Source organism: Cryptotermes secundus, unplaced genomic scaffold, assembly GCF_002891405.2.
Source record: "Cryptotermes secundus unplaced genomic scaffold, Csec_1.0 scaffold22, whole genome shotgun sequence".
Lineage (NCBI taxonomy): Eukaryota > Metazoa > Arthropoda > Insecta > Blattodea > Kalotermitidae > Cryptotermes > Cryptotermes secundus.
Genome location: NW_019742961.1, coordinates 4,843,324 through 4,868,304, shown reverse-complemented (window position 1 = coordinate 4,868,304; position 24,981 = coordinate 4,843,324). Strand labels below are relative to the sequence as shown.

General features: G+C 36.4%; 1 protein-coding gene across 4 annotated transcripts in view; it reads right to left on the bottom strand.

Moving 5' to 3' along the window:
• Positions 1-2,685: 2,685 nt before the first annotated feature.
• The window catches only part of LOC111873382 (nesprin-1), a 410,258-nt gene continuing 387,962 nt past the window's right edge, over positions 2,686-24,981 (bottom strand). For 3 of the 4 annotated variants that reach the window (XM_023868043.2, XM_023868046.2, XM_023868047.2), the window contains 13 exons: positions 24,328-24,473; positions 23,752-23,950; positions 22,674-23,012; positions 21,136-21,336; positions 20,132-20,380; positions 17,860-18,044; positions 16,591-16,629; positions 14,112-14,283; positions 12,010-12,210; positions 10,740-10,874; positions 10,188-10,478; positions 7,022-7,086; positions 2,686-5,024 (listed from right to left, as the gene is read on the bottom strand). In XM_023868043.2, the coding sequence (XP_023723811.1) occupies positions 4,787-5,024; positions 7,022-7,086; positions 10,188-10,478; positions 10,740-10,874; positions 12,010-12,210; positions 14,112-14,283; positions 16,591-16,629; positions 17,860-18,044; positions 20,132-20,380; positions 21,136-21,336; positions 22,674-23,012; positions 23,752-23,950; positions 24,328-24,473 (2,460 nt within the window). In that variant the 3' untranslated portion in view covers positions 2,686-4,786. The remainder of the gene's footprint in view (positions 5,025-7,021; positions 7,087-10,187; positions 10,479-10,739; positions 10,875-12,009; positions 12,211-14,111; positions 14,284-16,590; positions 16,630-17,859; positions 18,045-20,131; positions 20,381-21,135; positions 21,337-22,673; positions 23,013-23,751; positions 23,951-24,327; positions 24,474-24,981) is intronic. The other variant, XM_023868044.2, reaches the window with a different exon arrangement.

The following is a 24,981-nucleotide window of genomic DNA, read 5'->3' as shown; positions in this document are numbered from 1 at the left end:
TTTAATTTTAAACGCTTTATTCCAGGTGACAAAATCTTAAAACTTTATTTCCTATTAAAGTTTTCTAGAACAAAATTGACTGTTGTTCTATTATGGATGTTGTTGGTCCCCATGTACTCACTAAGCAAATTAGAGACTTTTCTACCTTTACCATCAGTAATGTCTCAAGATTTAGCACTTCAATAAGGTGTGTCAGGGCTTCAAAGAACGGCAAATCTCTGGACAGTTTCAATAAACATAAGAATTTTAACATCTCCCTTCAGAATACATTTCCTTTTGCATAATCCTACGGAGTTACATCACTATCATGTCACATGTATTATTTCATTTACTTGAGCCATGCTGTACTTAGCTGGTTCATGTGTGTTGCATCCTGGCATCCTGCCATTCCTTAACCCCATCCCCACAGGCATTATGCTGAAATCTTTACGGTTATCTATACCTATCTTGACCACATGACCTTCCTTTCCCCTCCACGATCGTCTCGCAAGGGACTAGGTGTGTGAGCAGTCTGAAGCTTCTGAAGGTAGCCGCACTCACGGGTGGTTGCTTACCAGCAGCCAGAGGCCTTGTTTCAGACTTTGTAATTCTAAATTATGTTTGAAGAGTCTTCGGTTTGGCTGGTAAGGGTAAGGCTGCCCACGATCGCAACAGAATATTCTTGATTCCAGTGCAGGTGTGACCCATTTTTTTTTTGTATTATTATTATTATTATTGTTGTTGTTGTTGTTGTTGTTGTTTTTGTTTTTGTTTTTGTTGAATTTTGGTGTAACCTGTTCGATGGCCTAATGAGGCTGGGGCAAGTGGGGCAGTTTTGGGTTTCTACTTGTTACGACTGTCCATATATGTGATTACTTGGGTAGTTGCTACTTTTGGTTGTGGTGCCTCGCCCTTGTGGGTTTATGCCTTGCTTTATTTATTTCTGTATATTGTGTGTCTGTATATTTTATGTTGGCTATTAAATATTGTATTGGTTGTTTTGAAAGCCTGCATATATATTATCTCCTCCATAACTGCTTGGATACCCATGAACACCTTGGGGAGCTTGCAAACACAACAACAGAGCCAGAGAGAAAGGCTACTCCTCCCGAATTCTATCTCTGATGTGCTAGTAGCAGAAAGTACGATTAGCGGGACATGTATCGCAAAAGAGAGAGAGAGAGAGAGAGGAGGGAGCAGTTCATACTAGTATTAAATTTAGTCTAATTTTAGCACTTATTTTAGCACTTATATAAGGGAACTGAATAATCTTAATCATCATCATCTGTTGTAGACAACATGGAAAATTTTCAAACAAATTCAGATAGAAACATAATAAATGAATGGTATGACATTCTACTTCCTTGTTTTGCATGTATGAATAATCTAGGGACTGCAAATTAATTCTGTTCTGTACCCAATTTGATGTGTGGGAGTCTCCCACAGTGAAGCAAGCGATATCCAATCAGTGCTCACTACGGCAGCTCCAACACCCATTGCTTAGGCATGCCACCCAATGACAAAAGTATAAAGATGTGGGCCTCTGGAACGCTAACATCACTCACAGCAGTCACAGCTATGCTTACATTGAGAGAACACCGTAACTGCGAGTCTACTAGTAGCAAACACTGGCAGCAATAGCCAGCTCTCATCAGGTCAGCCAGTCGGGGCAGGAGTTTCACAGGCCAGCTGGCCTCGCCTCAACTATCACCGGCTAGCCTGCTACTTCAAGAACTTCACCCGGCATCCCGCTGGCTTGCAGTCATCGAGCTGCTGCAAGGAAGAACGCCATCACTAGCCCGCTACTGCAGGAGAATCCGGCATCCTACCAGATCGCAATTACTGGGCTGCTGCAAGGAAGAACACTGTCACTAGCTCATGTTGGCCTGCTATGAAGGGAATTTTTGCCAATATCCATCAGGCACACTCTGCTTCCTTGATCATCTGCAACAAACATCTGTTACAGTTTTATGTGGTTGTCTCTCTGGGCCATCAGATTCAACATCCCACAGATGTTATGAGCCTTGTATTTTTTTATATATATTTTAAATGTACAGCATAAAACTTTGTCTCCTTAAAGGTAGGATGTAGCTTGCAAGTGTATGAAAACAAGGTACTCAGGAAACTATTTGTTCCCAAGATAAATATGGGTGAAATTAAGAATTAACAATAATTTTTTAAGTTGTTACATAGTAACTTTAAGCATAACAATATTGTGGAAATTAAGATGAGCTGAGCACATAGCTCAAATTTGTTGGGGAGGGAAAAAGAGATTTGTAAGCATTTTTTGTGGAGAGACACCTGGAAACAGTCACTTGAAAGACTGGGTTGGAGATAGAGGGTTAAATTGAAGTGGATCTTACGAAAATAGGTACTGTGCAAAGTAAAAGCAATTATCAGAAAATTCTCAGAGTCCGAGATTAAAAATGCAATGCTCGATATTTTTCCAGTTTCATTTATGAATAACTCAAACTTGCAAATGCCCACACAGCAGTAGAAACAATACACAAATTGAAGCAGCACAGTTGAAAACATAAAACGAAACTGCTGTCAAATGTTAAATATTCAACAGGTAGGATAACAACAAATAACCTTTACTGCAAGTCACCTTTGATTTCTGGGAGTTCTGAAAGCTGTTACTGCTGCAGATTAAAAGTTACAATCAGGGTGATCCAGGATAAGAAAGGGATAAAAGTAGAAACACTCTTTCAAATCCAACATATTTATTCCTTGAAATGTAAATACCACACACCTGCCAAGCTCTTTCTTTATAAAAATACAACTACAAGATGCCACTGGTATAAAGCAGATAGTTACTTAATGGAGCTATGAAATAAAATAGTTTGGGCAAAGTAATCAAGATCAGTGATTAAACTAAGCTTCCTCTTAAATGTACCAAATATGGTATTAACAATGAAGCTGTATGAAAACCTTCAGATAAGTGGGGAACTAATTATGAAATACAGAAATATTAATATGCAGTAATAATGTTAAAACATTGACAGGTAACATACAATTGTGCTAAAATTAACAGTCCATCTCCTCTGAGAGGAGGCAAACACATGCCATTTTGGATTTCAGCTTTAATATCAACAGCAGCATAATTGAATTATGCTTTTGCTTTTGAATAAGTTAATGAACAAGCATAAATGATAGAATCTCTCATTTGATATTTTCACATAGGTGAATTATTTTTATATTACATATAGGCATGACTTTTAGTACCCTATACCTTCTTTAATAATCATATTAGCCCACATTTTAAATTAGGGCATCTTGAGGAAAGAAAAAAAGTACTTAGCAACATTAAGCTATTCATAGCACCATTTTGAAATCAGGACAATTTTCATTTTATAACATAACACAATTAACAGTTCCATAAACTTTCAGAATTAAAATATAGAGAACTGTTCTAGTTCAACAAAGAAATTATTCCAACTGGTCTGATTTTGATTATGAATTTCACTTTTACTTCTCATACAGCAAGACTGGCATATCCCATGCTGGAGAGCTTCCATGAGATATAAGCTTGCCACACTGTAAGATTAAATTACAATGGTTGCTCCAAGAACCAGGCATTAAGTCCCTTAATGAACAGAGTGTTCCACTCCTCTGTCCTTTAAAAGATTTGATGCATGGTATTTTGGATCACTAACCATCCAGAACACTAGCTTCCTTCTTTCTCTGTTATATAAAGCTTAAAAAATGAAACCTGTTTCACAATTACCCCTCATATACAGACAAGATAAAGTTACAAGAAATTTCATCATCTCTTAAATTTACACATTATAATTAAAAATCTTTCTTGCAAGTCTTTTTTCAGTATCATATATACATAATGTCCTTACTACAAACTGTACCATTAACATTTTATACAATATCGCTCATGTCCTTCACTCTTGGGGCTTGGATGAATGAGCATCCATACCATGATCACAAATTGGAAATATTTATTCATCTATTTCCTTGGAAAGCTGTATGGCTGCTGAAGATAAAGATACATATTAAAAAGAAGTCCATAAACCTACTGGAAATCTCAGTGTAACATAAATGCATATAGGAAATGGATTATTCAAGTTCTGCATTCATTTCCTTTGTCAATATTACCATTTCAAGTCAATGACTATAGTCTGCAACATTTTTATGTTAACATATTAAGTACTAATTGATAAATTATTTATTTTTGTTTTATATTTATTTTACAAAAACGTTCTCACATAATTTTCTTAGTGACATTACATTTGATACTTTCTGCTGGAAACACAAGCACAAGTTATCAGAGAGGCAACAAGCTTAATTTCACTTTCAGTTTATCCTGTTCATGTTGAATATTCCTGTTCAGAAATGCGAATACTTTCCAACAAAGATTTTCAGCTTCCATACTACAGACATGATAGGTCATACAGCTGAAACCACTTCAGGTAAGTACATCTTCTAGTACACTGCAGCCTTTGTTCAAATGAGATGAATGCAGTATATGAGATGACGTTTATCACTCACCCATTTAAGAATTTCTCCTTCATATTTAATGATGCAGTCACTTTCATAATGAAACAGAATGAACGTTTCTGTTAGTCCAAACTGGAATTTGTTTTATTTTCATGCCTTTGTTGACTGAAAACTATATAATCTTTCCAATTTTGATGTAAAAGTGACCTCTGCTGAGACCAATGCCCTTGTTGGGATGCGTTAATACGAGGAGATTGATTCCTGGTAGGAACTTCATTTGAAAATGCCTGAGATTTTTAACATACATACATTCTATTCAATTGGTCACTGTGATTATAAACAATACAACTACTAGAGTTTATATAGGTGGTGGTCCGTTGGGATAACGCAACATAGGCTCGAGGCTGCGAGCGAAGTTGTTGCTGAGAATGCAAGAATAGTCTTCTTCCCTTGTTGGAACGAGGGCTGCCACTCCCAGCAGAAGTAACATGAGTGCCTGTATAGGTAACGATGCTCGCACCACTCGCCCTAGGAACCGATAACCTCGAGCCAGGACTGTTGTATCGACATCTTCTGGCTCGCTGCGCCCATTGTCACTGAACAAAATGAAAGAGTAGGGATAAATAACTTCTCCAAAGTTGCCGCAGTGTCAAAATAATTAAAAAAGTAAAAAGTAAAGCTATCCCTGTACCAGGCTGTGACGGCCCATAGGGTTGTGAGACGTTGAGGGTCCCACACTATATAGACAATCGGCTCAAAGATGACAGTAAGGTTATCAGCCTCACGCGCCGGCCAAGCATCAAAATAATTAGAAATGTTAAATATGAATACTGCTTTATCTCAGTCAGTATAGTGAAGGACTACAGGCTGGATGGCCAGGGTTTTATTCCCGGCAGGGTAAGAGATTTTTCTCTTCTCCATAATGCCCACACCACTTCTTGCCCCCTCCCCCTCAACAGCCTCTTATCCAATGGGTAACCGGGACTCTCCCTGGAGGTAAAGTGGATGGGGCATGAAACCTGACCACTCACCTCCATCTAGTGCTGCAGTCAAGAATGGTGGAGCTATACCTCCACTCCCTCATACATCTTCATGGCATGGTAATTAATTATGCACACAGACAACTTATTTTTATGTTCCTAATTCGTGTTTTCAAGAGTGTAGTGCGATTTTTCACTAATGTTACATTCAGGGAAATTAGTTTTACAGCTAAGAGATGGAATACAAAGATTTATTAATACTGAATGTACCCACTGTTGGAAAAAAACTGCTAATCTCTGATGCCATTAGCCCTCTAAATAAGACACTCATCTGTGAATCGTGACTATGTGCAGAGCAATGCTGAAGACAGCATTACATAAAAGATTAATATTTTAGAAATTTAGGAAATGAAGCAATCATTTATACACTAAGAACAGAAAGTGGGTAATATGCTTCCATATGTCGTTCTTTGACAGGCGAGGTAATTTTACAGCATCAATAAAGGAGGTAATTTACTACAAAGAGACATATGAATTACATTTGCCAATCATTTCTTTGGAGAACTGTTTTGAACATGCAGCACATCAATGTAATCTGCCGTGTTATGTCAAACCAGAACAGTTAACCACTAATAATTAAAATGTCTTCCACAAGGTTCTTAAAGCAGTTAAATTATCATATTGTATATCATTATCATATTATAAATTGTATCATATTTCTCAACATATCATTTTCTATGTGTGAGCTGTGTTATTAAGTCTTTAGATGTGCCTACATAATTTTAAAGCAGCACATTTTGCATTTAAATCTTCTGTTTTCATCACTGAACAATGATATATAAACATACAACAGATAGTAAAACGTTATTTGAAACCCCACTGTTAGATTCTCTGCATATGGTGAAGTTCACGTGAAGACATAACTAGACAGTTGTCCAATTTTGGAATTTTACACATGGTTGTTAATGTTAGTTTTCCTAAGGGTGGATCATACTATGTGCTTCAACTGTTGTTCTGCAGCCATGTAAAAATGTATACACTTTTTACATGTAAGACCAATCCCACAAAGGCTGTTATTAATTTACAATTTCAAGCAATGAATGAGAAAAACGTATTTTTCTTAATTTATAACAAGGAACATGCTCACTGGACGTTCTTCCATAGGCAACACAAGATTTTCACCTGCCAATTTGTTGTACAAGTTTTTTTTTAAGTAATGACGATGAAGGGTTACAGGTGCAAAACACAGACCCAGAAAACAAACATAAAAATAGTAAATGAATTTACAAAATATAAGAAGAAAATTCACTTAAATAGTGGGAAAAGATTTTCAACAAATAGACATTATGTATTAGTAGTGAATAGACCTGGTGACCACATGAGAAATTATTGGTGACTATATCTGACTGTGGTAACTACACTTGAGAATCGCTGTTCAACACTGTGTTAGATTAGAAGGTGTGAATGAAATGACTAAGCTGAAATACCATGTCTTGTTAAAGTACAGATACTGTGCACTTAAATACTTACAAATTTCCAATCAGTCCATGCTTTTTTGCAGAAAGTGGAAATAATACCAAATTAACAGAAAAATGTAGTAAAGCAATATTTACTTTTTGTGCTGTTGTTCAGAATGGGCCGATCCTTCGAATTGGCCAGGAACAGCTTGATCCAGAAGCTGAGGACAAAGGTGCAGGAAAAGGGAATGAGAAGTCAAATACTGGCTGTGCCATCAAAATACATCTACAACCAGCTACAAAAGTTAAAGTCTCTCCAACTATGCAACCACTGTGTAATCTACAGAACTGTGCACTGCATTATGCAGATTAATGAAAATTCAGTACATATAGTCAAAACTCTACTCGAGCTGCCTATATTACTTTGAAACACCACTGCAGCAGATTTACATGCAGCAAAGAATATTTAAATAACCATTAATCTGTCACACACTATAAACAAACAGGATGAATCATAAAAAGATCCTCAGAATTTGAATTACTTATTTCTATGCAGATAAAACGAATACATTTTTGAAGCTACTTACTATGAAAATTACAAGTCAAAGATTTCACTTAGCAATACAAAACAATAAAAGCAAATTAACATAACAAAGCACTATAGATGTGCTAATTATACCAATATCTCTACCAAAGTGAGAGTTCATACACATACAAAGTAGATTACCAGATCTGACAAGCAAGTGGATGTCTCTTGGTCCTTTTCTGTTAATACTCTACAGTAACATAAAATCTTACTTAAACTTAAGAATTTCTGCCAAATAAATATGTTACGATAATATTTAAATCAGCATATCTGTCATGAGCAGAGAAAATATACTCATTAATATAAAATTAATACTTCTGTCATGAGCTCAGAAAATATACTCATTAGGAAAAAATTAATATTTAAGTTATCATTTAATTATGAAATAAAGAGGTAACCTTCGGTCCTCATGGACCACCGAAAACACCTGTACTGATGATTAGCAACCTCTTTAGCATGACAGCCAATTTAAAACAAAACACTCTGCAGGCCACAAGCCAAGTCTTGATAACAGAATTCATATTTTCAGGAATATGATATGAAACTTTTATGTGACAAAAATAATTAGTATTAAAGCACTGAATTATATTAATATAAGTTTTAGGGCTAACAGTTTTATTTTGAAGGATAGGAGAATGTCAATGATGAGTTTTCCACTGTTTCTTTGCCACTAAGTTCTCAAAAACTGGACATGTGTGTTGAGTAGAAACTTGGAGATAGTTTTCCAATCTCTCATAATTGAGTCAATTCCTATGCTTACTCTCAACAACTTCTTCTTTTTAAAAGAACTGTTCACAAACATTTCACAAAAATGTGTTTCTGAAAAGGCTCGTCTTTCACTATGCACAATTACTAAGCACTGCAAACTTATTGGAAGATAAACAGACTTTATAAATGACAAGGGTCAAATGTGTCAACTGTATTTCTCAGGTCCATATCTTCATCTCTATTTGCAATTCAGCTTAACTATTTCATACAACATTAAAAATGCGTTTCTGTTGCCTCATATGCGCATGTATCTTGACAGGGGCTGATTTCTTGTTGAAGAAGCTGAATTTCTTCTGCAGCTCTCTTAGCACCAGTGAGCCTTTACATTCTAAGAATTGACAAGTGTGTCACACTGCACAATCACAACTGCAGCTTCCTCAATTAACGTTTCTGCTTTGTTTCTGCTGTGGTGTCAAATGTTTCACTCAGAAGGTGATCTGCTTCTTGTTCTGTTCATTCACGTGTAGACAGATGCTAACGCACACTGCAGTGTTGCACATCCAGTAACGGTCATAAAACAGATGAACAGTTTTCCCCTCCATTTCAAGAAATAATTCAACTTCCAGCTTGAAGTCATACATGTGTTTAGGCATAAGACTGTGACACAACCAATAAACTTCCCTTTAGTACAGAACATCTCTGTAAAACATCAATGGGATTATTAGCAGTTTGCTGTATCCCAACTTTGCGTAAAATTACATCTTTTCTTCAGTAGTGCTCTCAAAAATGGGCCAAGGAATATCAACAACATGCTGCTCTGAATCACAATCTGTTAATACATATGATTCTAACTACTAATGGAGGACTTATGGCATGCACACACGCACGCACGCCAATCTTCTGATTGTGAAGAGGTACTCCAAAAGTCTGTCCCACACTGATATTGCTCCAATACCTTCATTCTGAGCACTGACATCACACTCATCTGAAATCCAAGTCTCTCATAACAAATGCAAATTCTGCGTGAAGTACACCATCAAGTACCGTCTGAAAAAGCCAGTTCCAAAAATGTCTCTCTTTCTCTCTCTCATAATAACCTCCATTTACCTGAACCTGTCTAATTTTATATGGCACACATAACATTTTAGCTGCTGATCGTGCTGTCACCCAAACCTGAGCCTGCTGAGCTAATCATGCCAGGGAATTGTAAGGTGAAATGTGACTCAAATTTCATCAAGATTTGCCTCAGTTAACACAACTTTCTGTCCAGTGCATTTCTTGTCTTAGAAAGATCACACTGAATGCATTCTGTTCACCAGTTTGAAAATCACTGATGATGCTGGGACTCAAATATCAGGATACTTACGGCAAAACCTTCTTTAAACAATTTAATATTATTTATTTTTCACAATGTATCATACATAAAAACCTGCTCTTATCCATCTTACTTCAATATTATAACTGAGAACACAAAAATAGACTTCTCAATGATCTTACAAAAGCAGAACAATAACAGCACCATTTGCAGGTGCAGTGATAGTCACACATAATAAAAACAGAAACACTGTGTAGTAACACAGCAGACCGTCTCCCCTCTCATCCATTTATCGCATAAAGCATGTTAAAATACAGCTTGAATGTTTTCTTATGTTTGGGAAAGTTCAATACAGTCATTCAAGAAAGATTCTGTAGAGAACAGGTTACTTTTCAGATTTTAAAATGCAGGCTGAAACTCTGTGAAAATAACATCAGAGTCAAAAAGTACATAAAATAAGCACTTTTAATCGCTGTTAACATTAGGAAATTAACCAAGAGTTTATTTTATCACACTCATGTCTGTGGTTGCTAACTTTCACAGTAGTTAAATAATTGCTGTTGAACACGGTGGAAGTGCTTAATATACTAAAACATATTATACCCAATTATTTTGTATGTCTCTTAATTTCAAGATAAAATGTCAAATAATGAGGTTCCTTTAGTAATATTAATCCAACTTAAATTTATCAGATAAAACTATATTGTGCTTACCTCTTGTGAAAGACTCATGAGTGAAGTTGCAGCAGTACTGCAACCACTGGTAGCTGCTGTTGTTATTGACATCCCCAGTTCTGATGCATCCCGACCCAGAACTGCGCCCAACTTGATGATGTAAACACCAGTAAGGCGACGCAAAGACTGTAGCTTCAGTCGCAAATCTGTGAGGCGAGACCAAGTACTGCTAGCACCTTCAGGGCCTTCGGATTTTCTGAGCAGCTGATCAGCTGCCTCTTGGAGAGACATGACTCTTGGTTCACATCGTTCCAAATCACTTCTCAGTTCCTGTCAGCATCACTCAAAGAGTGTTAATAATAAAACAGCATCAAATCCTACATTATGCAACAGCAGTCAACTAACGAGAATTCTCTCCAATTCTTTGATTAAATGGTATTTTTATATGGAAAAGGACAAGCAAAATAAATACAGGCTTCAAAATGACTTTCCAATGCACTGGAAACGAATTTGTAGTCTTTGATATTCCAAAAACTGCAATTAATATAATAATACTACAAACTGGTGATTTATCTTAATAAGAGAACTTACCCGGAACTTATTATATTTGGCTTCTATAACTTCAATGTCATCTGTAAGATCAATAGGTTCAGCTTGCCTAATGACATTTTCTGTCTTTTCAAGCCAAGTCACTAATTCTTCAATTATCTGGTGGAATTCATGATTCTAAAGGCAGAAAAAATTAAAGACAAATGAAGAATGTAGACAAGGATCCATGACATAAAACTACAGAGTGAATCGTATAGAACTAGCCCAATGAATTTGCTAATAATTCCACAGGTGATGCATATAACCGCTCACAAATTACGACATAATAATCCATGAGCCGTGCTGAGTCGAATGGTGTGCACATGATCCGGCAAGTGACAGCCCTCATGCTGCAAGGTCAAGGACAATGCCGAAACGTGTCTGCAGTGCGCAGGGGACAGTCATGGAGTACACTGTTGAACAGCGAGTGTTTCTAATACCTACTTGAAAACAGCAGACACTTTCAACACCTGCTCTGACCATGGTACACAATCCAAGATAAGATATGTGTAAATTACTTTAATATCTGTATGGTATATTTTATATTACACCTCATTTCGTCGGGCCAGTTCTATATGAATCATCTTGTACCTCATTCATTTTCTCAAATACTGTAAAAGCACAGTTACTTAAATCCTGTACCTGCCATTAATTATGGGACTGAACTTCCTTTACAAGCACAAAACTTGCATTGGTTATACTCATATGTTCTTACATGATGCACTTTAAATATTCACAGAAAAAAGCAATCATGTGTACTAATATTTTTAACTTGCAAAGCTTCAGATTCAATTACAGTACTTGTTTTATTGTTCATTACTACTCAGTCAGCAGACTCACGACACAAACACACCATACATTTGCAGGTACTACATCTTTCAGCCTACTGTGGGTATACATATGTTTGCATGTACTACACGTGTGAGCCTACTGTGGCTATCATCAGGTACATACAGCCTTCACAATCACCCTTCCATCTATCTGCTGTAACTCCCTAACTGGCCAGTGTGTACACATTTGGAGTATGTTGCACAGGTATATTGTTTACATAACTCCCTTACATTATGGAATGTATTAAATGTTGAATACTAAAATATATAATTATAATACATTATTAAACCCATGAAATTCATCAAAGAAACATAAATGTTGATATCAATTACATTTTACAAGTGCCTTAAATAGATAAGACAAGGTAACAGTGTAGAGAACTGCACTTAAATCACAAGACACTACTTCAGTGTTTCATAATTTTGTTATAAGATAACATTACCTCCATAAGTGCAGTTTGTAGTTGGGTTTGCCAGGCAGCTGCTACACGACATACTGCATCCCATCGACTATTCACTGTCATAAGACGTGCACGGAGCTGTTCTGCTCGATCTGTATCTTCGGTGTGATCAGCCAGATGTGTCCCAACAATATTTAGAGAAACAACAATATTCTTGTGACTCTCCAAGTCCATCAGGAACTCCTGTTAGCAGGAAGACAAAAACCTTATCTATTCAGATATGCAAACTGGTATGTAAAACATGACAGGACATATAGTCTCAAGAACTTCACTGTGTAGGATGTGAGGTCCTCATAGCCCTGGCTATGGAGAGTTCTATCATCTTGGATATAATTCCATGCAGTGTGTTCAACAAGCATGCTGGTTTCTTGTTTGACTTATTCGACACTTAAGACGAAAATGTGTTCCTCTAAAAGATCAGGACTTTTAATAGACTGCATTGCATTATATCCCAGAAGATAGAACCTGTCAAGATCTTCATTAACAGAAGAACAGACTACATATCCTCATGAAGAAATTTTTCATGAAACACATGGTATCTATTTTCACCTACAGCCTTTATTTCCTCTCTCATCTCCACACAGTTATGACAGAGGATGATGTGTTATCAGATAGCTCTAGGACTTGGTCAAAAAAGAAATGCTGGCTTAACTTACTCAATTTTTGCTGCCATTTCCTTCATAATGGTCTCCACAGCGATTCCCCCCCCCCACTTCAAAAGCACCGTCAAAGTAATTTTCCTTAATCCTGTGGAGTACCGCTTGCGAATCCCTTTGGATGTCAGGCAGTTTCGTAACCTTGTTCCTTCAGTGTCATTTTCAATTTGGGAAACAAATCAAATTCAAAGGGGGTTAAGTCCAGCAAGTAGGGAGGATGGGGATCAATAACCATGTCGTCAGTCACAAACTCTTATGGTTTTCAGGGATGCGTGGGCAGGCATGTTGTTATGATGATGGAGCCAGTTGTGGCTGTGCCAAAGTTCTGGTCTTTTTCATCACATATTTTCTCTGAAGCGTCTCAAAACGTCACAAGAGTTGACAGTAGTGTTAGGAGGAACAAATTCACAGTGAAAAATCCCTTTAAAAAAAGATCATACTTTTTGAACTGCAGATCTGTCATGCCACTTTTGCTCTTGGTAATTGTGGACTCTTCCACTGTGATGACTGTTGCTTCGTTTCTGCATCATAACCATAAACCCAACTTTTATCACACGTTATGATCCTAGAGATAAAAGTTGGGTCCTTGTTAGCCTTCCCTCATAGCTCAAAGACAAACGTTTGCAGGAGACTGCTTTTGATCATTTGTTGAAGAGTTTGCGAACATTCAAGGGTTTCAGTAGCGGATTCACCATACTTCATGCAAAACTTGATGCAGACACATTGCTTGATTTTGCCATCCCTCACAGACAACACACAAAATCGAAAAAGCACTCTTGTAAAAACACTGCATGTTCTCAGTGCGCTGTCACATGGCAGACTGATGCAATAGGCTTGCAGAAATGTGACCTTGCCCCCCCCTCATCTTCTTTCACTGAGACAGTGACAATAGTAACAGTCTGGGAACTTTCTGATAGAATGTCAGCACTAATGGCTATATGCCTGGATAAAGGCATGTCAGCACCAATGGCTATATGCTCCTGGATAACACTGAGGTCGGATCACTCTTTATGAAGATCCAGAAGAGAATGATAGTGGGAAGGTGTACTCACAATGGAGGATACTTTTTTTTTTTTAATATTATGAAGTTTGATTTGAACTTTCTGTAAAATCTGTATACTGTATTTTTAAAAATTTCTGAAGCAAACAGACCAATATATACCCTATCCACGGTATACTCACTGATGCTGAGCGCAGGCTACATACTGGGTCAAACAGCAGAATGATTAACAAAAAATGAATTCAAAAGGTTGTAGAAGAAGTGATTATGGTCCAATTTAAGTTATATCCCAGTATTTCCTGTAGGCACTTACAGGAATCTACAAAAATGTTTAGGCAGAATTGCCAGTTTCTGAGATGATATTTCAACCTGGCATATCCCAAATATGAAGCAGTGTTATTCACACATCTGCAATCTTCAGTACCCACCCTGTGATCTTGAATGGTGTCTTCCAGCTGTTCTATGTTAAATGGTGGTGCAGTCTGACTGCTCTGCGTCCCCTCAGCATACTGAAGCCACTGTTCCAGTCTCCACAAATCATTGTCCAGTTGTTGCCAATTTTTACGTGAGCACAAAGGACATGTCAACCTTGCACTCTCACTGTAATGTGCAATAAACATAGTTACTAATACTGTACATTCACCTGAATCACTGTATTAGGCGAGTTATTAGTTTGATAAATCTGGTCTCACACAATCCTGTTACATTGTAGGCACATTTGTTATACCCTTCGGGTCAATTCTTCTACTACAATGTACTGTACTGCTTACAATAATATTTTGATCTTGTCTTTTCATTATGTTTGAACCTATATGCGCCATTCATTGTTCAGAGGAACTATGAATTGAAAGTGTATTTAATTATTACAGAAAAAGTGTATTAATTAATGACAATAAAGACCCTCAAAAACACCTATTTGTATTTCTAGTTTTATATGTTATGCCCTACAAAAGTGGTCAAAAAGAAAATATATCTGCATTATTGTTTCATTCTTTATTGAAAGGTCCCCCTTTTTATCACATAACATATCACCATTCAGTTTCCAAAACAGTAACTTATTTCAACTGACAGTTGCTTGTTGTTATTTAATGTACATCAACTCTTCATTGGGAAAAGTTCATACAGAAAATAAAATGCGTTGTGTTATCTTCTGCCTCAATTTCTCCAAGATCGTGTTAAGGTTAATTAAGTACTTCTGCCTTTATTAAAAAAACTCAAAAACTTCAACATTCCTGTCTTTACACAGAACAAACCAAAATGGTACAACATACACACATGTATCCATGCACACAAACTTCGATGTAATAAGTTCACATTTCATCTGTAGAAATGGGTTAAAACACATCCATGTCCAACACCTTCACAAAACTCCAAAAATTCAAAAGTGCAAAAAACAGAGTACATTTAGAAATACACTTCTATACACAAAACATTACGTGTATGGTTTAATAACATACGTAATGGACAAGTGTGTATTATATTTCCTAAGGTACACTTCAATCTCCCACTTAAAAGCCTTTCCAAGTGGACACCTCATCACTTGAAACAACAGATCCTGACTGACCGACTTTATGATCATGTGCCAAAAATATCCATATTGGCTTGCTTGCCAAATGAATAACATTTGAAAACTTTATTAACAAAGTGATAAAAATAGCCCAGTGCCATACCATCTTGCCAAAGGTTATGTAAAATGCATCATATGGAACCAGTTTTTAATCAAATTTGTGTTATCATAAATCTCTACAGTATGTGGCTTAGAGTTCACGATAATTAGTTCGTACAAAAAATTAAATTAATTTCTAAAACATCCAAGTTACAGAAATTTCTTGTCACTGAAGAAACATATTTATTTTCACTCAATTATGTTCCAAATTTCGAACATTCACACTTCTGTTCCATTGAAGCATTGTTTTTAAATTGGAGAACTGTCTTTCACTAAACAAGAACCTCCTCTGCTGTTAAGTATCTCCATATATTATAGAAGTCTACCTATTAACACAGGCACATTTCTAGGTATCTTTTATATATCTATATATATTATCTTTTTTATACACTGATAACATAGAAGAAAAAATAACATAGGTAAGTACTGAATTCACGGAAGAAATTATGCTATTAGAATTATCTAATTCAGGTTTAATCAATTAGAGAAATGTTTAATCCTTCCCACTATATTAAATGTTCATTATTATTACCCAAAACGTCAGACTTTAAAATTACATTTCTTCAATGTTCTTCCAAAGGATAAATTATATGCATATGCGAGAAAGACTTTTCCAGCATGAGACAAGCTCACGAGATTCTGAAAAAATTCTGAGAATCAAGATAACAAATGCCTTCTCTGCACTATTAATTTTTTTTTTTCACTGCAATCAGAATTTATATAACTCTAACTCACTCCATGGAGATGAGTCCTTCTTGGGAAGCCACCAGTCGCTCAGCTACTCAAGAATTTCCTACACTTTATGGAACCAAAAGGTTCATTACAGTGTTCACAACAGCCAGCCACTGGTTCCTGCCCTGAGCCAAATTAATCCCATTCATACCACCCCTTTCTATTTCTGTAGGATTTAAAAACTTGTTCAATGAAAAAAGTTTCATAAATAACTATTTTTTAAAAACTAAATTCTAGAGGCATGTCCTTTTTCATGAGGGGCAGAAAGAGAAGTTCTGTTAACAAGCTGACATTATAGTTGGTAACCATTACAATTACAATGCATCTGATACTTTATGTGCTACTGCTGAAAGCAAAAGCAGTTACCTGAAAATTCTCAAACTTCTAGACTCGCAAATGCTTCATAAATTACAATACCAGAATTTCCGTAACAGATTAGTGGAAAGGGTTAAACGTCTAACTTAAGATTTTGCTTATAACAACAAATTAGTATATTATGGTCACTTAACTGTTCACAGATAAAATAGTAAGCTTCAGCAAAGGAAGACCTGTGGACAAAAGGCATGTTTACTTAAAAAAACAAGCAGGAAAAAGAAATCATCCATCACGAAGAAAGAAGCATGTACTCTACATATGTCAGCTTTGATTCAAAGCGTGGAACTATTAGATTGTTAGGTTGGAGTTACGGAGTAATTTAAAATGTACTCTTGTTGGCAATACAACTAAACAATCCAACATGAGCAAATGATACCTCAAGTGACAAATGAAAAATATAATTATTTCAGCACATTTTCCAACTTGCCATGGAGGTACCTCAGATTACAGTTACAAATATATAACTAGGATAACAGAGCTTTACAGTGAGGTATCTGTGATACAAAAGACTGTTAACAGATATATGTCAATACCCCTTACAGCAAAATGGTACCTAGCATGTACAATGAAGGAACCCAAACTACCTGCAGCACTTAGTAATGATTATTCTGTAGTTACTTAAATGTTAATAATGTAAGTTACTGAAGAATGCTTTCAGTGCCTGGGAAGGTAAACACTAGGGCATTAACTAAAGAAGATGGAAACACCATTGGCTTTATGAGATTTGAGGTTCTGACAGCAGTGAATGAGTATGAGGGTGCCATGCTGTCTACTTGAAAGTTACAAATATTTCAGAGGACACTCATTGCATCTGCCCTGAAGATAGAGGCAAGAGGTTCCTCCATAACACACCTGACTCCATAGTCACACATCCCACAATATAGAAATCTTCATCATTAGTTTTACACAGGTAGTTTCAAACTGGATTCCAGCTGTACTATGGCCCCAGGGTCGACTCAGCCTCTAATAGAAATAAGTCCCAGGAATATTCTTGGGGGTAAAGGGCGGCCGGAGCGCAGGGCTGACCACCTTACCACCATCTATGAACCAATCATCTAGAAAATGTGGGAACCTCAACATCTCACAACCCTATGGGCCTCCAAGGCTCGTTATGGGAATAACTTCACTTTTTTTTCTTCTTTTTACTTTTAGTTTCAAACTGGACACAATTTCTATAAAATTTCTTTCACAGTCATGTAAGCAAGTAATCGCAATAAGACAAGTGCATAACATCAACAAGAATCAAATGAGAACCAGTTCTCAACCTCCATAACAAGGGCATAAACACACAGAAAAGAGTCAGTTCTGAACCATCTTCAGTTTGAGCTGTTAATTAAGCCAATACAGAGACTATGCAAGCACAAGCACTGATACATACATCACAGTTGTTCAATATTACTCACCTTGATTCTCGCATGCGCTGTTCTCTGGCTCGAGCCTGAGATACCAGTTGATCATACCGTGCTGTGAGATCATGTACTTCTCTTGTCCGTGCATATTCTTCAGATACATGGTTTTCTTCTATCAACAAGGTACTCAAATGCTTGGTAAGTTCAACTGATGACTGACATGTGGCTATCAATTTGGACTGCAAAGCAGAAGCATCAATATTAATATCATTAGTATTAATCATAAACAGGCTGCATGTTATTTCTTCATGTATATTATGCCAATTTTTTTTTTTGTATTTAACAGAACTGAGTTTATACAAAACCAATCAGACACTGGATGTACAATAAAATTATTTCATTCTTGTTGCCTGTTCAACAAAAATCTGCAGGAAGTGAACCCATAAAATGGGTTTCAACAAAACATTCCATTACATAATTTGCATCTGAATATGTGCTGCACTACTGACCTTTTCTGAGACATGTGTGTCTACTATGGTTCTTCATACCACCCCCCATTTTTAATATGTCACATTTTTTCTGTAGATATATTTTTTTATTGCTAGTGGGGTGGGACTAAGTCCTTGCACTGCAGCCACTTCTCGCCTATTGTACCAGCCACAGATGATAGGTGAGGGTGACTGTGGGGCAACTGGTGGAATGAAGATTGGCAGGGGAAATCGATGCACTTGGAGAAAACCTGTCCCAGCACCACTTTGTCCACCACAAATCCCACTTGACCAGACCCAGGATCGAACCCGGGCCGCTGCAGTGTACTGACAATGACAGTACAGTGTTATATTAGTGGTATCTCATGTGAGAAGTCAATGATCTTTGCTTTTTATCGTATCACAATATACACATAATGTGACCATAAGTTTGCTTCAAGGTTTCATAATCATGATAGTACCACTACACTCATAGTTTGTGGCACCAGCCCATTATGATATAATGTACCATATCTGATACAATAGTTTTATCTTGTAATTCTGAACAGAGACTCAATGTTATAAAAATTGTATATAAGATTATTATTAATGCCATCCAGTGTGATTGACAAACATTGTGTGTGTTTTTATATCTTACATACTTTACACTTTTCAGTCAGAGCAACAACCTTCAGAAGGACATTATCAATACATACGGAAACTACTATTACAATGTCATACACCATTATCAATACAAACAGAAACTACTATTACAATGTCATAGATATAAAATATTATATCCTTTAACAATTATTAAGAGGTGCATGAATTTGTTAAAACATCTATGAATTATTATAATTAGTCTATTTACAAAGTATTGTTTAAAAACCTTTTTGTTAAAATCTAAAACCAATTTGGTCTTTATACTTCTTCTCTTTAAAGGAAGATGAATGTATTTCATGTCATGGTTCCATTATTTGAAGAATAGGACTTGTTAGTTTCATTGTCCAGACATTCAGGTAATGCTGTGTTGTGTACAACACAGCGTGGGTACTGTCGGGGGGAATTCATTAACATTTCTGTTGCAGTTTTATCAGGAGAACACCTATCTACTCACAATTTAGTAACTTACTTCCATATATTATTTTGTGTGACTAATAACTGCATATTCTTGTATCTATGCACAATTTGTGTCTGTAGGACTTCAATGATGAATAAGTATTTCTATTACTTTTAATTCAACATGCTGACTATAGAAAACATTAGATATATTTACATCAAATTTATTGTCAGCTATTTTCAGCCACATAAATCCATTATAAATCCAACATCTGAGCTCTATTGCCTCAGTAACAAAGTTACAAAGAGAAAAACTAGATATATTTCTATTTTCATACTGTACAAAACATCAATAAAAAATAAAAGAGAAAACTTGTAGTCCTTTTATCTCTAAGGAACATGGAACTCAACATGGCATGGAAGTGAAAGAAGATACCAAACTTGCATTAAAGAAAAAATAAAAGCCATATCATATGGTTTGCAACACCAGCTAATATATTTGAAGGAAAGGAAACTGAGTAACCCTTGACAGCTGACAGACCACAGGGCATTCTATCCCAGGAGATGGAACTCTTCAACCCCTGAGAAGCTGACAAAGAAATTCCATGTTCTTATGGTACTAGGACCCCCAAAGGTGCCTCCACCATGTCATGGTGGTGAGGCTTGCGTGACTCTGTAACCTGGAGAGTTATGCCAGCTGAGTACGACTATGATCCTATAGTTCTTCATATCAATTTCTCTAATCCCTGCATATGATTTTTATGATGCCAGACCTAGCACGACAATATTAATATTCTTACCATCTGAGGCGAGGAACCCTGACTTCTACTGCCTTGCTGAGGGGTGGGGGAACGAAGTGCATCTTCTAAAGCGTCCAAATTTGTAGCACATTCCAGGATGGCAGTCTCAAGCTCATACAAGTAAGCATCTCTAGATGTGAGCCTTGTAAGTGAAGGAAGTGTGTTGACCTGCACTGCTGAGTCCTGTTCAAATCTCAGTGTCTCAACCTGAACACTTTCATCCACTTCATCCACTGTCCTGTCCAATCCCTGTCCACAAACCCAAACAGAAAATTTTCTAAGACATTTCAATTATATATTATAAATTGTCACTGTCAGGAAATACTTCCACAGGTGTCTATCATAATAAATTTAAGATATAAATCGTCAGAGAGCAGTCCCTTCTCTGGTCCATAGGCAGAGCTGGAACAAGCATCCATTACAAAAATTGTTATCCATATGAATTATCTGATCTGTCAAGGATCACTGATAGCTTGTGTTCTTTACTTTAACATAAAAAGCAAAGTTTTGCTATATCACTAATTTATTTTACATTGAAAATTAACCTTATAAAGTACCTCAGGTTCCTTGTGATGCCCATAAAGAGTTAGATCAGATTTTTCAAAATGTCACAACTTCCATACAATCTACAACTAAAGAAGAATTTCAAAGCTAAATAATGTAAAACATATGAAATTCAAATTGTCTACCTAAAATATCTCTTGATTCTTTACACTGACAAAATCAGAGAATGGGTAAATAACAATTCTTCCTATAACCTTATATTAAACTGAAATCATTAATACAAACATTTCTAAGGGAGCAAAAACTGTATTCCAGTTAATACATCAGTGGCTACTGAAAATGAGTTTACATACAATACATACCCATACTTCTGTTTGGAAATCTCGGATCGGAACCTTTTAAAATGTTTCTGTTGAATTTCCCCATCCTAACTTGAATCAATTTTATTTTAAATATATAAAGTGTATTGAATGCTGAGCATGGCAGGTATGAGAACTAACCCTTTTCTGAATCTCTTCTTGACATTCAGTCTTTAACACTGCAATCCGAGCCTTGATATCTTTCCACAACAGTTGATATTCATCAATCATTTCTTGGATAGCTGGTAATTCATCAGGTCTGCTTCTTTCCATCACCACAAGGCCAAGTTCATCGGCATTCCTCAAAAGACCACTATACGCTTCAAGCTCAGACTCCAGGTGCTATGAAAATAACAACATTCTAGAATTCACCAACCATACAAAATAAGGCAACATTAATATATGAGATTAGCAACATGTCCAAATTAATTCAATGAGTTAAAATGTTTTCAGTGTGCCAAAATTTTAGTTTAACACTGTAATCTTTTTGGACTCCGCACTGATGAAAGCTTGATGTGATTTTACATTATTAAACAAACTTCTTTCTTATTTCTCTCTGCTACAACAGAGTAACCTCAGCTAATGGGCGCTCCATATTCTCCCACGAAAAAATTTAACTTTTCTATAAGAATAGTTACAGGTTTCCCTGTAATAGGCTGTGGAGGCCCATAGGGTTGTAAAACATTAAGACTCCCACATTTCCTAGACAATCAGCTCACACAAATGGCATTGAGGTTGTCAACCTCATGTGCCAGCCACTCTTTACCACCAGGAAGATTCCTAGTACCAATTGCTGTTAAGAGCTGAGTCAACCCCCGGGCCATAGTGAAGGTGGAAGGATTGGGTCAACTGAAAAATTCAATGACCTCATCAGGATCCTACGACCTTCTGACTTGTAGCACAGTGCCACAAAAAACTATGCTACCGCATGTCTTTTCCTTTCACTTTTCTGTACACATACTAATTCATGCAACTTCAGCTTAAATGAATGTTTCTATAAGTTTATGTAGAAAAAATGTATGCACATTTCATGCATTTTGAACATAGATATTAAAGGTGTTTCAAATTGTAAGTATCTACACTAGGTTCTTTATCAGATGTAAGTGAGCATTAACTCATGCATATGTTCTGGACCTCTACCTATTCCTGAAAAGGGTTCATAGTAATAGGTATGCTTCATGGTATGGGGCATTTTTAGCCAAGCACCTGATAATGGGAACCTTGATCAAACTATTTCTTAGGAATACTTCTGGCTCCAGCTGGGTTTCTTCATGCATACAGGCAGTTATCTCACCTGCACACAGTTAGAGGGTTGCTCACTGAAACTCATTCTGCACAAACTCAAAGAGTTTTTAACTCCTATCAAAAGGTACATGTAAATGGAGACTGAAGATGGGTTAATAATGGGTGAGGAATGAATTTCCTATTATACCTCCATCATTCCCATGCATTCCTGTTTTAGTGCTTTCTTCTCAGCTGGAGGATGGGAAAGAGTGGTCTGGAAATCTCAAAATTATCTACAACTTTTGAACCATCATCCCTGTGTCTACAAACAAAATTATATATCCCCACTTCCAAGATACCACAAAATGTTACAGCTAATTATGAGATGTCCTAAAATTTATATTTTCACCTCTTTCTTATTATGAAGTAAAAAGTAAACAGGCTCAGAAATATACCTCTATCTGCAGTAAACGTTCCCTTGGCATAGCAGCTTGTTCTGGAGTAGCTAGCTGCTGGATTTGTGTCAGCTGAACATTTACTTGTACAAGACTCACAACTGCTTTCTCGTGAGCTGCCAGAAAGTCACAATACACCTGTAACTCCTCATCAAGCCGCTGAATAATGCCAACAGCTGTTGGTTGCAGATGGTGCCAACGAAGCAATACTGAACGGACCACAGATGTCAACTGTTTCAGGTTATCCAGCTCCAGCCCACTATCCTTTTCAAGTTTCACATATGTCTGGTCCAATATTTGGAGTGCAGGACCATGAGATTCTATGTCTTTCATTGCATCCTATTAACATAAATTAATTTCACTAAGCTCAACAAGCATATTTATACACAAAATTAAAAAAAGTATGGATGACAGTCATAGTCCATCAACATAAATTCAAAAGAAATGGGACAGTACATGTAACACTGTCACACAATTTCATTTTGTGTCCAAATCTCAAACTCAATGCATCTAGTAATTTGTAGAGAGTATTTTCCCATTGGAAATATAAAGGAACAATCTCTAAAATCTTCATAAAGCAATAGTAATTGCTAAGAATATTAAATGTTGAAATATATTAAAGAAATATTTGAACTTATTTATGTTACTAATATATTTTTAAATAAGTTCCTTTCTTCTCTTAAGTCTAAGGGTGAAAGGGAAAATATACAGTTATAGTCTAGGAAGCATCAAATCATAAAACACTGAATTCACACATATTTATCAGACTTCTGATTTTAATTTGTCTCAATGCAAAACATATCCATTAATTTAAGGTTTGTGGGTTGCAAAACGAGGGATTACTGTTTTTATCCACCACAAGCATGTCATTAGAAACTAGTCCCCAGAAATGTTTGTGGCAAGAAAATAATCAGATCCTTTATCAACCTGAATGCCGAAATTAATTTAACCACAGACTGCGTCACACAAAGTAATCATATAATGACACATCTCTGACAATATCACAGTTCAATGAATATTCACCATTAATAGAAGATGCATGAAGAAACATAATCTCTGATGCAATGTGATATCTCACCTCAATTCTAACTTTAAGGTCCTGGATTTCATCTTGTGACTTCTGGCCTCTCCTGCTATCAATGTCTTTCAGGTTTTGTTCCACAGAGTCCAACCAAGGTTGATGCTTCTGACAAAGCTTTAGAACCTCTTGAAGAAGTGTCCAAACGGAAATGATTTGCCGTTTCTTTTCTGCTGATAGTCCGCACACATTTTTCCACCTATAACACAGCATAAAAGGTAATAAATTGTGCCGTTCGGTTTTGGTTCATCAAGCAAATAAAGTAATCAGTTTGAAACATTGTATAACTTTCAAGTAATTCAATATTATTGACATCCATGTGTCTATAGTACAGATTCAGTCTTCAAGTTGCCAACACATTCTTACTCCCTTAATACTCAATATTCCACAAACATTTGTAAAAGAACATTTCATGAAATTTTGACATTAAGACCTGAAAATTTTCAGAACTGTTCACAGTTACAGCAACATAAACCAAAATATTGAACACACTGCCCAAGAGGAATGAAATTAAATTTATATCAACTGCATAAGTCACAACACAGCCATAAACATTAACTCGGTTGTTATACAAACCTCTTTTCTAGTGCTTCTGTGGCCACTGCGATTGACTCGGTGTTAATGGGTGTCTTACAAGATTCAGAGTCGCTCAACAGTAACTCACAAAGGTTCAATACATCAGCAAAACTGCCACTCTGCTTTTCAATTTCCCTCTGCAGTTCCTGAAATAAGTAACATAACTTATAACACAGCCCACATACCCTCTCTGTAAACCTTACTTTTTCTTCACATTTCAAACACCAAGGCTACATCTACAAAGAGGAACTTCTAAAACATCACACTAAAATCTTCTCATATGATCAGCTGTGATATGGTTGAGAAAAAACCGTATGATTAGGGGACTTCATCTGTCTTCAGCATCAGGGTGAACAGGGGAAGTGACCATAAACCATTTACACAGAAACATCCTTCTACATACAAGGTCGTACAAATAAGTTGCGACTCATTTTTAATTTTGCACCAGGTGTTCTGGCAAAGCTGTTACTTGAAATGTTAGGTGATGAAACATGACAGAGCTCACATGGAAAGTTTGGCTAAGCTGCATTCAGTATTCACAGAACAGTGGCTCATTAGATCACCGTGTTTTGTCAAATTTGTCCAGATGTGAAACTGGAGTGTACAATGGAACAGACTGAATGTGAATTTTTGTCTTAAACTGCAGAAATCGCC